Genomic DNA, 16,934 nt, shown 5'->3' with positions numbered 1-16,934 from the left:
ATAATTAGTTTTACAATTCCTGATCTTAATGTATGTGAGATAGATCAGGATGTACTAGGGTCAGGAAATAAGAAGATAGCCAAGAAATACTGTTATATAATCTAGATGCATATTCATTCACCTTTACGTGGTTTCCTAAGTGATAAGCCAGTAGTGCCTGACTGTGTGTGATTATATCGTGTGGCCTGCTAGAGCAGTTGTACTTAATCTTTTGGAGGTTTTGGATATATTGACCCGTCTCTCTGAAAAATCCTTATAGGTATATGGGGTAGTGTTGATTGAAATATATTGAATACCTAATATTGAATTACTCTCAAACTGGTATTATAGCTCCCTTTCATTTTGATACAGAGCAAATTAATTCTGAAATTCTAATAGGAATTTTGGTGAGTTCTTTTGTTTGCTTTTTATATTTCAGCCGTTCACTTTACCTAGGTAGCAAATATATGCCTGGTTGGAGAAAGCCTGAAATTGCATTTCTTATATTGTGTAGATTCCTAAGGATTCTTGTTAAGAGTCATCTTGAGATAATGTGTTTGATTTATTATTATATGGTTTTAATTATTTATTCCGAAGTCCTCTTAAGAGATCCAGTCAATCTTAGAACAAACTTTATGTGTGTCAATAGAATCATTACCTTTATTTAGGTCACCTATTATATTAAGATCACTGAAGAGTGAAAACATGCATAAGATCTGGCTGTTAAGCTCAGGGAACACCTTAGAGAAAAATAGGATAAAAAAGTTGTCAGAAGACATATCTTTTACATCCATTTAGCTCTATAAATCACTTGATTATTGTCTTACAGTTTATCTTTCCTTTAAAAAATGACATTTTGTTTTTTGCTCTTTCAGAGTTAGTGAAAAAAGGATTACCATGAACCCTGACTCTACTTGACTCTACTTGGGTCTTGTAAGGTTGTGGAACATCTCCATATTTAGTATAACTCCAACACAAATAATGTTGAAAATAACAAAAGTAACCATTTATTCAACACTTACTGTGAGCTGAGTACTCTGCCAAGTTCTTAACTTGCACCAGTGAGATTCCATCATGAGGAGCAAATCCATGGTATTCTGTGAAGGAATTCAGTTACTAAGTCCTCATCACATCACAGTGTTCCCATACTGTTGTGATGATGACAGAATGTGGACCCAAGTTACCTTCATTCAGAAGAACACTCTAGAGATTCCCAAGCACAAATTAATTATATTTGGATAAATAGGAATGTGATCCAGTTGCATCTACTCATTTTTATTTCTTTCAGCAGTGAGAGCATTAATGTATTGTTGTCTAGTCAAGATTGAGAAAATCATATTGATAAAAGACATTTATACTGTATGAAAAAAAGGATTATCATAAATAATAGTAATATGTTGTTTACAATCATTTGACACAATCACTGCAGGGTCTTACATTGCATTTATTAATACAATGAATAGAGCTTAATCACTCATTTAAATTATCTTTATGAGTAGTACATACGGTGCTTGAAAATATTATTACTTGGTGTTTAAATGAATAGAATTAAACTGAAATTCTATAGTCTACAGATTAAGTATCAGACCGCTTGAATAAAAGAACAGTCCTCATTTTCTTGGAAGGAGAAAGATACAGTTAGCCTGAAATGGTACCCTGGTTTGACATTTTTTTGTGTGTGGATATGTGAGAATAACAAATAATAATTTGAAATGCAACAAAATCTTAGTTTTGAGATCTTCTCTGAGTAGGAGGTGTCCTAAGGATTCTATAAACACATAGATGTACCTTAGAATATGTATGTTATAAATGTATACAATGTTTATATACAAGCAAATGGAAATTATGAATGTATGAAAAGTAATGCATAAATACTCCTTGGATAAAGACACCTGATTATCCTGTGTCCTTACAACCTCCCAAATATCCCAGTAACTCATACTTCTCATTTAAGTAATCACTTGCTATGTACTTTAGTCTAGTAGATGATAGCTATTGTTTGCATTTACTTTTTTTTTTTGTTATCAGTATATATTGAGAATTACAATTTTTTTTTTTACTTAGTTTCAGGTGCACAAGACAAAGTAATACTTAGATGTTGATGCATTTACTTTTTGAAGAACCTAGTGAAAGCTTCAACTATATTAACAAATATTGAGAAAATGTATTGAAATTTTCTCCAATGGATAAAAGCTATTTTTAAAAAGGTTTTAGGAAAATATATTTTTAGAATGTTAATTTTAACGTGGTGTGGGATTAGAATGACAAAGCCAAAAGGACCAGAGAGAGAGATTTCTAGTCCATACAATACATGAATACAGATAAGATAAAACTAATGGACAAAGAATGGTAGAATCTGTGCAGAAAAATAAATGAGAAGTTAAATTAATTCAGTTGACAACTTGGAAAAAAGATATGAAAGAAGATCGTAAGAAGTTTTTCTGAAAATATAAAAACATGCTGAAAAAAAGCATGTGTTAAGAACTTGGATACTTAAAATTGTATTATGTTACTTTGTTAATGGCAATGATATTTGTGTCATTTATAAAAACTAATAATTGCACACTAAAAAACTAAGAAACAAAATCCTAACCCATTTTAAAATCTTCCATTTGAAGAGTTGTAGAGTTTGGACCTATTTGTTTAAAATATTTATAAAGTAACATCTTCCAATTATTTTGTAAGAATAACTAATTAATATCATGAAAGATGGAAATTTACTAGTCCCATTTCAAGGAGTCATTTGCATATTTGGTGGATGAGACTAAAAATTGGTCATGTAATGCTTTAGTAGGTAATGTACATCTTCCATTTCAGTCTATTTATTTTTTAAAACTATCTTTAAAATTGTAATTAGCATATCACAAAGTATTCAACCAAGATTTTCTAAAATAATGTATTGCATTGCTCTCATAAAAAAATTAGTGAGAAAAACATTTTTGCACAGTTAATTAGTAAGACAAAATGCAACATTATTTTAAATATTATGTCACCTTTATCTCATCTTTCAAAGTTTCTATTTAAGTGTGATATGCTAAATATTTTAGTCCAGTGGTATATTAGAAATTGTTTTACTGATAGAGATGCATGATCAAAATTTTGGAGACTACTCATAGAGAGGAGGAGACATGTAAATAAATAAATTTTAATAAAGTATGTCAAGTGCTATTCCAAAGAAATAACAGAGAACACATGCATGGAGAACAAATTGCCCAGAGGAGTCGGAGGAAACTTTACAGAGATTACTCTAAAATTGTGCCTCATTAAGCATAGATAGGAATTTGTTAGGTGGTTATATCAACTCTATAATGGACCAAAGAAAAGTGTGAGATTTCATAAATGATTTTATATTGGTGAGGTCAGCTTAATTTATTGATTCATGTTTCTACCAATGTAGGCGAAAGAAAAAAATCTGTTAAGAACAGATGTGTATGTGACTACAGGTAGATGTAGAGAGTGATGGCTTTTCTAAGCTCACTTCCCCTTAGCTCTGTTTCTGTCCTAGTTTTCTCTTTGTTGGGTTCTCTACTCCTGGGCAAGAGAAAAAAATTGCTAAAAATCTTTGTATTGATGGTTTTCATTCTGATCATGGTAAAAAATGTTATATATTAATAAATGCATATATCTGTAAAACAGTTTTCTTAAGATGGGCATACCGCTTTCATAGCACTAACCATGATTGATTGTTATACCATATTATATTAATTTGTTCATACCTGTGAGCCCTGATGTCAAGGACATTTGTCATGCCGTTTTTTTGTTTGTTTGTTTGTTTGTTTGTTTATTTCTTAAACTCAGTGATTAAATGATATAATCTGTTCTTGAGACTTTAGGCCAATTTATTTAAATGTAACTCACATCAACTTTACTTTCAGAGCTATTTGGAAGTTTATTATAAAGGATGTGTAAACATCTGACTAACAAAATACAAATTGGAAATAACCATAAAATGAGAAGGATACAAAGATGCTAACTATGAAAGTAGTTATATCTATATTGTATTGTTGCATTAAAAACCATCACATAGCCTAGTGACTTAAAAAAACACAATGATTTATTATTTCTCACAAATCTGTAGGTTTGCTGAGCCCAGCTGGCTGTATCTTCTTCTGGTCTTACCTAGAATCGCTCATGTGTCAGAAATAATTTGTCAGCTCAACTGGGGCTGAAGAATCTAAGATGACCTCACTCAGATGTCTGGGGCCTTGGTGGTGTCTGTTTTGCTAGGCTTTTCTCTCCACATGATCTCTCATCATTCTATTATTTAGCCTGGGCTTCCTTTCATAGAAGTTTACCAACAGAATGAAGGCAGAAGCTGTGAGGCTTTTTGAGACCCAGGTATCAGAACACACACACATACACACCATGACTTCTGCCCCATTTTATTGGTCAAAGTCACAAGTACTGCCAAGATGCAAAGGTTGTGGAAAATAGATTCCACCTCTCGACAGGAGGATTTATAAAGAATATATGGCCATATATAATCTACAATAGTAGTATATGCATAGTTGTAGGGTACAAATTTTTTTTCTGAGCTGAATGAGAATGAGGGGAAAGGAGACGTTAAGGTACTGACTATCAGAATGAAGTACAAATACCAGAAAATTCCATTTTTAAAATCCCTTTATTTTTAATAATACATGCACATTATAAAGAATTCCAAAAATGCAAAAAATGAAGTAAAAAATAAAATGCACTTCATCTAATTACCCAGAAATAACCATTATTAAGATTAGTTGTAAAACATTCCAACATCTTTCTATACCTATTTTACAGATTGAAGATTGCATGGATGCTTAATTGAGTGAAAGACATAGCTATACAAAATTAGGATAATTCTTTGAAGCTAATACAGAATAGCATTTTATTTCATTTAAACAGGAGAAAAGGAAAGTGAATAAAAGAGCATATTACAAGAGATATTATGTGCTAAACATACATCTCTCTAAAGTTAAAAAAAATTAGGAAAGTCATTAATAGATTGCAGTCATATGTTTTAACTGCCCTTTTAAATCTTAGACAGAATTGGCTGAATCCCTGCTGTGAAAGGTAAGAATATGAGCACTATTAAATTTCCTTCTACCAACCGTCTGTTTACCTTCAAATTTTGTTTTAATATATGATTATTAAACACACACACACACGCACACCTGAAAACCTGATTGAAAAATATCCAGTCCTCAAATTGAGCTTATTTCACGAATCATTACATAGATACAAGAAGAAAGATAAAGTCAGCCTGGACTATATCAGATCCGGACAGACTTGTACAGAGAAAAAGTGGAGGAAGTAAGAGACCAGAGACAATATATAATCTTTCTTGGAATATTCGGCTTTTCTCTTTGAGATTTTATTAAATGTCCAATACTAGAGTCTCTCCGTCTAGATAAGTGTTTAACGTACTATTATGTGGGGGTATCATTAGGTTTCAGATCAGTTCTCTAATTCAGTGTGCATTTGTTCCTGGAACCTTCATCTTGGTCACAGAGTCAGCCCCTTGTTTCATCTGTTTCACCGAGCAGTTGCTTACAAGATGAAAAAGATGAGGAGCCTCTTTCAGTTTGCATCTCTCTTGATTTGATAGTATTAGTGAGAATTTTCAGAATTTTCATAATTCACCACATGACTCTTTGGGAGCCAAAGCAGCTTTAGGAGCCTCACCATCCGCATTATGCTTCTCAAAGTTTCTTCATGTCTTTCCCTGACTGTCCAACTTTTAAGATTTATGACATGAATCTTTTTCTTTTTGCATTGTTGTTGGTGGAGGTTTTCTTCTCTAGTTTTTACTCTTTTTTGTTCTTTTTTGTTAAATGATGAGAGGGAAATTTTGTGATAAAACTTCATTCTACTATGCTAACCTGGAAGCTCAAGGCAATACATTTTTAAAGAAATACCTTCAACATAAGGGAAAATTAATCATTAAAATAAACAATGCCTTTAACCTCAATTTTGCAACAGATGCAAAGGAATTTTTCATAAAGGCGACTTACGCGGAAATCTCAGTGACATTCTATCTGGTAGAGGCAGCCAAATATTAAGTTATCTCTCAGAATAAAGGGGTCTTACGGGTGCAGAAACAAATAGAAGATAAATTGCTTTTAGGTGACCTAATATGATAGAAGAATAGACTCAGATCATCTAGAGTCATACATAGTTAGAAAGCATATTTAGTCCAGTTTAATGTGCATATATATATATATATATATGGGATATAAATGTGTGTGTAATAATATATGTATGTATGTATGTATGTATGTATATATATCACCTTGAGGAATCTTTCTAAAGATGCAGATTCTGATTCAGTCGGTCTTGGATGGGACCTTAGATTCTGTATTTCCCATGTGATGCAAATGCTGTTAATCTTCAGATGATACTTTTAGTAGCAAGGTTCTAGACTCAGGACTCCTGAGACAAAGGACTGTGCCTTATCATCTTTGTACCCCTGTTACCTAATGAAGTACCTGAATAAAAGTATGCCCTGAAATAATTTCTTGTTAAATAATTCTACGACTACTAGGTGCCTAGAATACTTGTATTCTATATTGGTGGTTGAAGAAGAATCCTTATGTTTTGGAAACCAACTTAGTAAATGATAGGCTTGCTATTTTGTTTTAAAAGTCCAAAGCCTAACTAGTTTTTGCTTGTATGAAAAACACGTGCACATTACACAACTAAATATCAGATAACAAAGTATTACTTCTCAAATACTTGAACAATCTTTTTATTTTGTCTTTTTTTAAATTAAATTTATTGGGGTGACAATGGTCAACAAAACTACATAGGTTTCAAGTGTACAATTATGTATTACATCATCTGTATATTGCATTTCTGTATATTTCATTATGTGTTCACTACCCAGAGTCAGTTCTCCTTCCATCACCATATATTTGACCTCCTTTACTCTCTGCTACCACTCCCCCTCACCACTTACCCTCTAAACTGTAGTCTGTGTGTATGAGTTTTCGTTTCTTTATTTGCTTGCTTGTTCCTTTGTTGCCTTCAGTTTTTATATCCAACATATGAGTGAAATCATATGGTTCTCGACTTTTTCTGTCTGTTTCATTCAGCATAATAATCTCAAGATCCATCTGTGTTTTTGCAAATGGTACTGTTTCATCTTTTCTTATGGCAAAATAATATTCCATTGTGTATATATACCACAACTTCTTTATCCTTTCATCTATCAAAAGACACTTTGGTCACTTTCTTGTCTTGGCCACTGTAAATAAAGCTGCAATGAACATTGGAGCACATATATCTTTACGGGTAAATAGTTTCAGATTTTTTGGGTAGATACCCAGGAGAGGGATTGCTGGGTCATAAGGTAATTCTATTCTTAATATTTTGAGGAACCTCCAAACTGTCTTCCATAGCGCTGTACCAATTTACATTCCCACCAACAGTGTATGAGGATTCCTTTTTCTCCACAGCCTCTGCAGCACTTATTATTTGTCTTGTTGATGATAGCCATCCATTCTAACAGGTTTGAGGTGCTATCTCATTGTGGTTTTGATTTGCATTTCCCTAATAGCTAGTGAAGTTGAACATTTTTTCATGTGTCTGTTGGCCGTTTGTATGTCTTGTTGGAAGAAGTTTCTGTTAATGTCCTCTGCCCATTTTTTAATTGGATTGTTTGTCTTTTTGTTGTTGAGTTGTATGAGTTCCTTTGACCACTCTTTAATTGAGCTCAAGATATCAAATATTACTTAAATGAAAGAAGTCTGTAATAGTAGGTGTTACCAGTTATCCATCCTGGGAGTAGAAAAACAAGTAATATTCCTGTGGTGCAACTAATCTTAAGCTGTATAACATTTTTGTGGGCCTACTCAGTTGAGTCAGCTGTGAAATTCACCTTCAGGTAACTGAACTGATTCTCACTTTAGACTATTAGTTCTTAATTGCCTGGCTACATTTTAAATATTACCTTTTAAGGAAGCTTTTAAATGACCAGGTTGCACCCCAGAGAAGGGACCCAAGCATCAGTATTTTTTCAAGCTCCACAGATGATTCCCGTGTATTATCAAGGTTGAGAACTATTATTTGACTGTGAACTCTTTGAACCCACGGTTAGTCTTTCATTTATTTTTTCAACTCTTAATACCTAATACTTGGTGTAGGTACTCAGTAAATATTTACTTAATCATTGGGTAAATTATGTGATGAGGAAGTGTTGCCTATTGCCACAGTAGCATTCTTCAGTAAAAAGTGACTATTTTAACTTTATTAGCATCTTGAAATTTGAAAATTTTGAATGCCCTCTTGGTACTGACAATACTGAATTTTGGCATTAGATATTTTTGTGTGTTTAAGTATTTTGTTGATAAAACTTTGATATCATGTCACTTTTTCTGAAGATCTGATGTAAATGGAGTGTGGTCAGAGATGAGAAAGCTGTGACACAGGCACTCCAGTACTGGGATGCAGTATTTAGGAATGTTAAAGAAATCTAAAGTGTTCTAGGATTCATTAGTGGGAGAACAAGATCAATTTCATTGCTGAGTTGTGACGTCAACTTGTTGTTTTATAGACTAGAAATAATAGCTACTTAGAATGATGAGTATCTACACTTTTCAACTTTTTAAACAGAAGCACAGGACATTGGAAATTTTAAGTTTGGTTTGTGAAACCACTTCATAATAACCTTTATTATAATACTCATTGATTTTGTGTGTGTATGTCTGTGTGCTTTCCTCATTACAAAATTATAACTATGTCACAGATGAAAGTTCTTCAGTGGGACTCTCTAGAATTTATATTGTTTAAAAATAATTTGTTGCCATCAACAGGGGAAAATCCGCTTCGTTTGGAGCTTTGAGCTCTCTATTTCTATAGTACGAGGATGAAATAGAAATGTGCGATAGGGAAAAAATCATTTTTAGTTCCTGAATTTGTCCTTCTAATTATCCTGCATTTTGTGCCACAGATGAATTTGACAACTGTGGGAATTGTATTTTACATCTAGGTATTAGTCCACTACTTGTGTTTAACATCTAGTTATCAGCAGTTAAATAATATAATTGTATCATTAAATTTTGGACCTGAATTTTAAAAAGATAATGAAGCAACATACTACCAAAGCAAATATTGGATTACAATTTAAATGAGCACTTCATACTTCTTTTTAATAAATAGCTAAAATGTAGGATGGATGAATGGAATTACCAATAGTGTAAGCAGACAGAGATCCTAGATAAACTTCTTTACAAACTAGCTGGGTACCTTTGAGTAAATTATTTAACCACTTTATACTTCAGTTGTCTTATCTGGAAAATGAAGAGGCAAATCTTCTAAGGTCTCTACTAACTCTAAAATTTTATGGTGTGTAATTCTAATCTATAAGTATCATAGTATTGGTATGGAGAAAAAAACTTTAAGCAATAATTTATTCCTGTACCTTTCTTTTAAGGCAACCATGTAAAATAAATCTTGAAAAAATGTAAAACTTTTCTAAACAACTTGAAACTTAGCAGAAAATATTGACTCGATCACAGACAAAATGTAGGGGAACACATGTTGAGGATCCCACAGATCTGGTTTGAATCCTACCTCTTCCTCCTAGTTTGTGAACCCATGAGCAAGCAAGTTTCATGATCGCTCAGAATCCATTAATGAAAAAATGAATGAGTCTGTTTCTTTCAGTATAAATTGAAGTCTGACTATTTACCTGGTAAGATTGGTATAGTTTTTAATAATGAGTTGTACAATTAACACATAGATAGCGCTCTTTTTTTAAAATTAAAGTTTATTGGGGTGACAATGATTAGTAAAGTTAGATAGGTTTCAGGGGTACAATTCTGTATTACATCATCTACATATCACACTGTGTGTTCACCACCCAGAGTCAGTCCTCCTTCCATCACCATATATTTGATCTCTTTTACCCTCATCGACCACCTTCCTCCCCCTGCTTAAGTGCTCACTTTTTTTTTTTAACCTGAATATATTTTGAATGGCTGAAAAGAACTTCAGGTATGCCATGTAAGTACAAAAACATTAATTATAAACTCTTTGTGGTATTTCCTGTGTTTCATTTACTTTCAAGAATTTGATGCTTGCTTCGTAACTTTCTATAATAGGTAAAATAAATACCCAAAACTACAGTATATTTTGATCAACAGTGAAATTGTTCCATGAATTATGCTTCAAAATTTTCATGTTGATTGTTGAAAACAATCTGTTTTCCTTACTGTATATAAAGTATTTGAGCATATGGATGTTTTGAGCACGCAGGCAAGTCATTCTGCATATGACATTATTACTGTTTTCTTTTAGGAAACTCTGATAGATTGGTGTGATGAAAAGGAACTTAATTTGATATTAACAACTGGAGGAACAGGGTTTGCACCACGAGATGTCACTCCAGAGGTGAGTTAAAATATGCCATTCTCATATTCAAGGATTAAACTATTCATGTTATTTTAATTCTTTTAAATATTTTTATAATATTTTTGTTAATTCTGCTAGGCTGAACAGGAGATGTGTGGTTCTAAGAATGTGAACATTTTGCTGTGGAAGACTTACTATCTAAAAATATGCTTCTTTCTTTCTTTGGACTTAAACTAGAAATGATATAGTATAAGGAAGAGTAAGCTGGTCTAGAAGGTAATGCTGCAGTTGTTTTGGGTCTGTGGTATCAGCTGAACTTGAGGCGTATTGCCAAAGAGGTGACAGCAGAACTCGGACTCTTAGTGTGGCATCTGGTCTTTGTTAATATAATTCGAAATATATTTGATTTCTCTTTTCTTTTGATAACCTTGTCACTCGTCTCAAAGCACAGTAGGATGACTGCAACAGAATATTTATGCCAATTTCACAGTACTTTTGGTGAGAAAGTATTGTATATTCCACCATTTTTAATGTGAATTTAAATGCAGAATTTAATAAGCCAAAAAGCAGAATTACTATCTAGGCTTCATGCCACAAGAATCACCTCAACCTTTGCACAGGGGGGGAATTGGGGAAAGAAGAGTAAGCAGAGCTCATTGATACAGAGGAAAAAGTTTTTCTTTTTAAGGAAGCTATAAACCAGGTGTCGCTTTCAAAACCATATGCAAACTTATATTCCCACTTTTGACGTTGTTTCCTTAATCTCCCATAAAAGTGTTTCTTGGCTGAATTTTAATTTGATGTTAACTATATGTTTGTATTTTCAAATCAGTGCACACTATTGTGTCTACTATCTTGTTAACAGCAAGATACTTTTGCTCTGCATCTTTTAAATAATTATTACCTTCTTTTCAAACTTTAGGCTGCACCACAGTCAGAGGGCTTGTTCAAATTGCTGGGCCCCACCCACCCACAGAGTTTCTGATTCAGTAAAATCTGCAAAGGGTGCAAGAATTGGTATTTCTATCAAGGCCTCAGGTGATGCAGATGTTGCTGGCCCATAGATCATACTTTCAAACTTTGAGAACTACTGTTCTAGTATATGAAAATGCAAACTTTTTAAACAAGTTGTAAAACATTTTCTATTCTATGTAAAGGTCGCAACACACATTTTTTGGCTATTACTATAATTCAGCTTATAAATAAAATGGTTTTGTTTTTAAATCAATCAGAATAGAGTTGTTTCAGGAAATTGTTAACTTCAACTGCTTAAAAAAAGAGAAGTCATCTTTACATAATTTATTCAGTTTCTGGTTCCTAAGGGAAAATAGTCCTTGGCCAATTTTTACATTTCTTTTAAACTATGAGACTAACTTAAAAGGTACAATTGGAGGGAAGCCATCTCCTGTAGAGGTATATTTGTGTTTTGTTTTGTTTTGTTCTGTTTGTAAGAAAATTGTCTACATATGTAAAGGCATTGATTTTAGGAGTCAGGTGATAAGTGTCTGAAGTAAATGAAATTATGTTTCTCACTATTTCTTGTGTGATGGTTTGATACTTTCATAATAATTCTTATTTGTATATCAGAAAAATACAAAAAAAGTTCTGACAGAATTCATTCATAACCAGATAACAACATTATTTTTAATTGTGGGGAAATAATTTACATCACAATGTTTAGTATTTTGTATTCTGTGGAGCTTCACGTTAATAATGCTAGGTTGCAAATTCAAACCTTTGAATTCTGGCTCTGCTACCTACTAACAAGGTGACTATAGACTAGTCATTAATCTGCTCAGTGCCTCAGTTTCCTATGAAATGAAGGAAACAAAAGTGCCCGTCGGCCAGGGTGACTGTGAGGACTCAGAACTATTGATGGTATGTTAGTAAGTGCTATTTAAGGGGTAACTTAGAAAGAGTATGTATTTTTTATTAGTTGCTATATAACTATCAAGTGGACAAATTTGATAGTATTTTTTGTATGTAACTACCAAATGGACAAAGTCTTATACTATATTTAAATTATACCCATGAAATCATCACAATTTTATTACATTATTTTTAATTTTGATATAGTAAGCTTCATATTTCACTGTTTCTAGCTCCATATAAATCAGAAATCTTGAATTTCTGCGATTCTAATATCTGTTTATCCCCTGGCCCCTTTTTTTGGTACTGTTAGTTAGCAAGAGTATCTCCTTCCCTGACCTTGTATGTTTCATTATATCAGAAATTGAGAAGTTCTTTATTCTTTGTTTTTAGTATCAGGTGTACAAAGCAACATAATAGTTAGACATTTAAACTCCTCATAAAATGATAACCCCCCCGCAAGCTACTACCCCTGTGACATCTTATATAGCTGTTCCCTATGTTGTACTCCACATCCCATGACTATATATACCTATATATTTAGTTATAGTTGACATTCAGTATTATTCTACTTCAGCTCTTCAGGTGTATAGCACATTGGTCAGGCGAGAAGTTCTTTATTCTTAAATGAAGTTGTTCAGTTACCTGAAAACCTTAGAGGTACTCTTATATTCTTACATTCATGTATGCCTATAGCAACTAACTGGGTAAAATTGCTTTTGGTTTTGTTTTTTTTTTCCCCAATGATTTAAAAATAAACATAAATATTTCTTCTCTAATATCTATTTTTGACAACAGGTGATTTACCTGATCTTGATCTTTAACAGATTCACTTTATATCATATATATATGATGTGTACGTGTATATATATATATATATATATATATATATATATATATATGTATCTACAGAAGAAGTCCATAGGACTGTTAGCCTTTGAAAAATTAAATAAACGTAAAAGCAACTTAGGGCCACCCAAAAATAATTATAATTTCCAATTCTTTCTATATCCTTAAATAGTTGCAATTTTTACAATATCTAAAAATAACACTGGGATATCAGGTAGGAATCCAGAAATATAATTTTGGGCCTATAATAATACAGTTATTTGTCTTTAACTTGTCTGTCTTGTTAGACAATTATGCCTGAAAAGAGAGGAAACTATTTCTAGACTACATTTACCTATATACAACTTAGGGTTGCAAATATTTTTAAATAGATTCAGAAGTTATTGATAGAAAACACAATGTTAATGATAAAGATAAAATAATATGAAACTTCTCCCCTAACATACTAATATTGTACAGTGAATAATTTCCAATAATTAGTTGGTCTACAATCATAAAGGACAATTGTTTGTGGGATATGTGTGTTGTTAGAAAAAACACGAAGGGGGAACAACAAATTGCATGAATGAAATAAAGCATTCAAAAGTTATTATCAATGGGTATGGACCCTGGAGAAAATGAAAAGTTTAATAGACTTAGATTTCTTCCCAGGTCTAATAAAAAAAAAAAAGAAGAAATAGCAAGTTTAGAAAAGTGTATCCTGTTTACTTATTTTTTTAGGAATAAGGCAATCAGAATTTATTTTCCTAAATTAGTAATTTATTTCTATTTTTAGGCCCTGTACCTTAGAATAGAGTTAATTTGATAGTTGCATGCCTGCTGGGTCACTCCCTTCCTCTAAACATGAGATACTATCAAAGCTTACATAAAATAGCATAATAATCCACGCTCTTCAACTCTGTAGAGTTTTATTTTTATAAGAAAAGCTTTACTTTTTAAAAATAGATTGCGTTTTCTCTGATCTTATAAAAAGGTTGAATAATCTGTTGGCATTGGTGAAATACTTGTAATTATAATACTCTGTAGAACATAAGAACTCATTGCTTTACAAATTATTATCTCTTCATGTCCCATTATCACTTAACAATGTATTTCCAAAATAGGTATTATTACATCATGCATTTGTTATTATTCTTAAAAAGAAGTATAATTAAGGACATAAATGAGGTGAAGTGAAAGCCCTTTAGACATAAATTCTAGAAGAAAGGATAAAGAAGCATTTTAAAAAAAATCTATCTAATGACAAAGAAATGTTTAGTAATATGGTAAATTAGAAAATAATAAACTAATATTTATAAGGTAAAATAACTTTCAGCACTTTTAGAACACCAGGCTACATCAGAATAAGGAGTTGTAAATTAATATATTATTTTGATCATGAATTAAAGAGTTACGTAAAAGTCTAACATACATTTTAGGTCTCATACACTCACTCATTCATTCATCAGGTTTTGTATTTTTAGTCCTTAATATATATCCAGTGCCATACTAGGTGCTAGAGTTAAAAAAAATGAGTAAAGCGTGGTCCTCATCTTCAAGCAACTGTTAATTTATTACAGGGATCAGAAAATTATGACTTGTAGTCCAAATCTAGCCTGTCATCTTTTTTATATGGCTTGTGAGCTAAGAATGCATTTTGCACTTTTAGATGGATGAAAAAAAATCAAAAAGAATATAATGTTTTGTGACACATAAAAGTTATTTGAAATTCAAGTTTCAGTGTCCATAGATGAAGTTTTATTGGATTCATTCACATATTCCCTATGGCTACAAAGGCAGAATTGAGTAGGTGCAACCAAAACCTTATAGCCTGCAAAGCCTATAATATTTACCATCTGACCCTTTGCAGAAAAAGTTTGTCAACCCTGGTCTGTTGGATGACAGTAAGTCATCTTTACTCACATTTTTTATTGACTTTTTTATTGAGTTTGACCTGTGGTTTTTAGTAATCTGAAATGATGTTGAGCTTCATTTTTAAATTTTTTAATTTTAGAAGGAGCAAAAAACCCTCACTTTTCTGCCATAATGAAATATATTGCCCCATTGTCTCAATAGACAGCATAGCATAACAAAAATGAAACATCATTTATTCTAAATAATACATAAAATTTTGGTCAAATAATGGATTTATTATACATTAAGTAAAATCTCACTCTTAAAAAATTTTCAAATTATGAATCTTTTTTTTTTTATTAGTTTCAGGTGTACAAAGCAATAATAGTTAGACATTTACACCCCTCACAAAGTCATAAACCCCCTCCTCTAAGCTATTACCCCTCTGACATCTTATTTAGCTGTTACAATACCATTGACTATATCATTCTTATGCTATACTCCACCTCCTGTGTCTGTCTACTTATCTATCTATCTATCTATCTGTCTATCTATCTATCTATCTATTTTCTTATAGTTGACATTCGATCTTATTCTACTTCAGCTTCAGTTGTACAGTGCATTGGTCATTCAAACTGTACCTTCTAACAAAAGTGTCCTGATAATAACTGGTCATTATGAAATAGTCAAACAAAGGGAGGAATAGCAAAAATTTCAGGAAACTGTAAACTTGATATAAAGGATATTCATTTAAAAGCATTCTTATAGTTCATTATGAAAATGGAGAGACATTCTGACAAAATGGCCAGTGCTGAAAAGGGTAGAATACTCAAAATCTGGTACAAAGGATGAATTGCTAGGAAAAGATTATTAGTAATTCCAGAAGGCATATTATGTTTATAGCTTATAACATTTACATTTCTTTGGAAGAGATTACTATCTAAGCCTTTCTACAAATATTTTCCACTGCACTTATTAGGAATTTTTTTTTTAAATACCAAATCACAGAAAAGTTTATTTATTTTATAAAATTGGTTTATAATCAATTAGTTAAAATTTATATATTTTCATAATTTTAGGAGTGAATGTACTATAAGTCAGGTATCATTTTATGCAGTCATTAACCATTTTTCATTATAACGTAATAATGCTTCAAAAACAAGAATGTTGTGTAAGTAGAAGGAAGGAGACATAATAGACCTAAATTACTGACTATATTTTAATGGTCCTTCATTTGTGACTCTTGTGAAAATCAGTGAAAATTGACATTTAACAGCTTCACCTAAAAGTTCATATTTGACATTTTAATAATCAGAAAAATTCTCCTGCATTATAGCATAAGCATAACAAAAACACCGTGTTCAATAATTTTTGAGAGAAAATTTGATGTCTAACAGGTCATTTAAATTAGGCAGTTGTTTTCAAGTATATATCAATATTCTCTAGAAAACATTGATTACTTCCTTGGCAAAATATCCACATACTGGTACTCTAGAACTCTATGAATATTTATTTTATAGTTCTAGGATTGTTTTGACTAAAAATCACTGTTATACATGGTAAAGTTAAAAACTGTATTGAGCTAGAATTTTGAGTATCTTAAAATTGTTCTGTATAAGTAGGATAACTAACAAAATGAAATTGGTAACAAAACAATACAATAAACCCTTATACTTGAGATATTTAAAACTAGATTGAATAAAATACACCACTCCTCTATGGTCAGATAAAGTTATATTTTATACTATTTTAAGGAGCTCTTTCTGTAATTTTTATGAAATAGTCCTGGACATGGGAAATATGTTTCCACATCTTATCTTTGTGGAAATATGCTGGGATACAATACATATGATAGAATGGAAACTCAAGCAATAGAGTCAGACAGACCTGAATTTGAATCCCAACTCTACCACTATGAAATTAAGGCAAATTAACCTCTTCAAAGTTCATTTTTCTCATCTGCTAAATTAGCTAATGCCTCTCAAGGTTGTTTTTTCTAATAATTGAGATTATAAAAGTAGCCAAAAATAATAACTAACACTTATATACATTTACTATGTGTCAGATGCTATTTT

The 16,934-nt window shown here is 31.8% G+C and overlaps 1 protein-coding gene across 17 annotated transcripts in view; it reads left to right on the top strand.

The window, feature by feature from the left end:
• Positions 1–16,934, top strand: part of GPHN (gephyrin) — a 438,119-nt gene that overhangs the window by 166,915 nt on the left and 254,270 nt on the right. For all 17 annotated transcript variants that reach the window (XM_033107419.1, XM_033107417.1, XM_033107412.1 and 14 more), the window contains exon 4: positions 10,255–10,347. In XM_033107419.1, the coding sequence (XP_032963310.1) occupies positions 10,255–10,347 (93 nt within the window). The remainder of the gene's footprint in view (positions 1–10,254; positions 10,348–16,934) is intronic.

The sequence above is a fragment of the Rhinolophus ferrumequinum genome, chromosome 6 (assembly GCF_004115265.2).
Source record: "Rhinolophus ferrumequinum isolate MPI-CBG mRhiFer1 chromosome 6, mRhiFer1_v1.p, whole genome shotgun sequence".
Classification (NCBI taxonomy): Eukaryota; Metazoa; Chordata; class Mammalia; order Chiroptera; family Rhinolophidae; genus Rhinolophus; species Rhinolophus ferrumequinum.
Note: the sequence above shows the minus strand (reverse complement) of the source record. Positions and strands in the feature narration are given on the sequence as shown.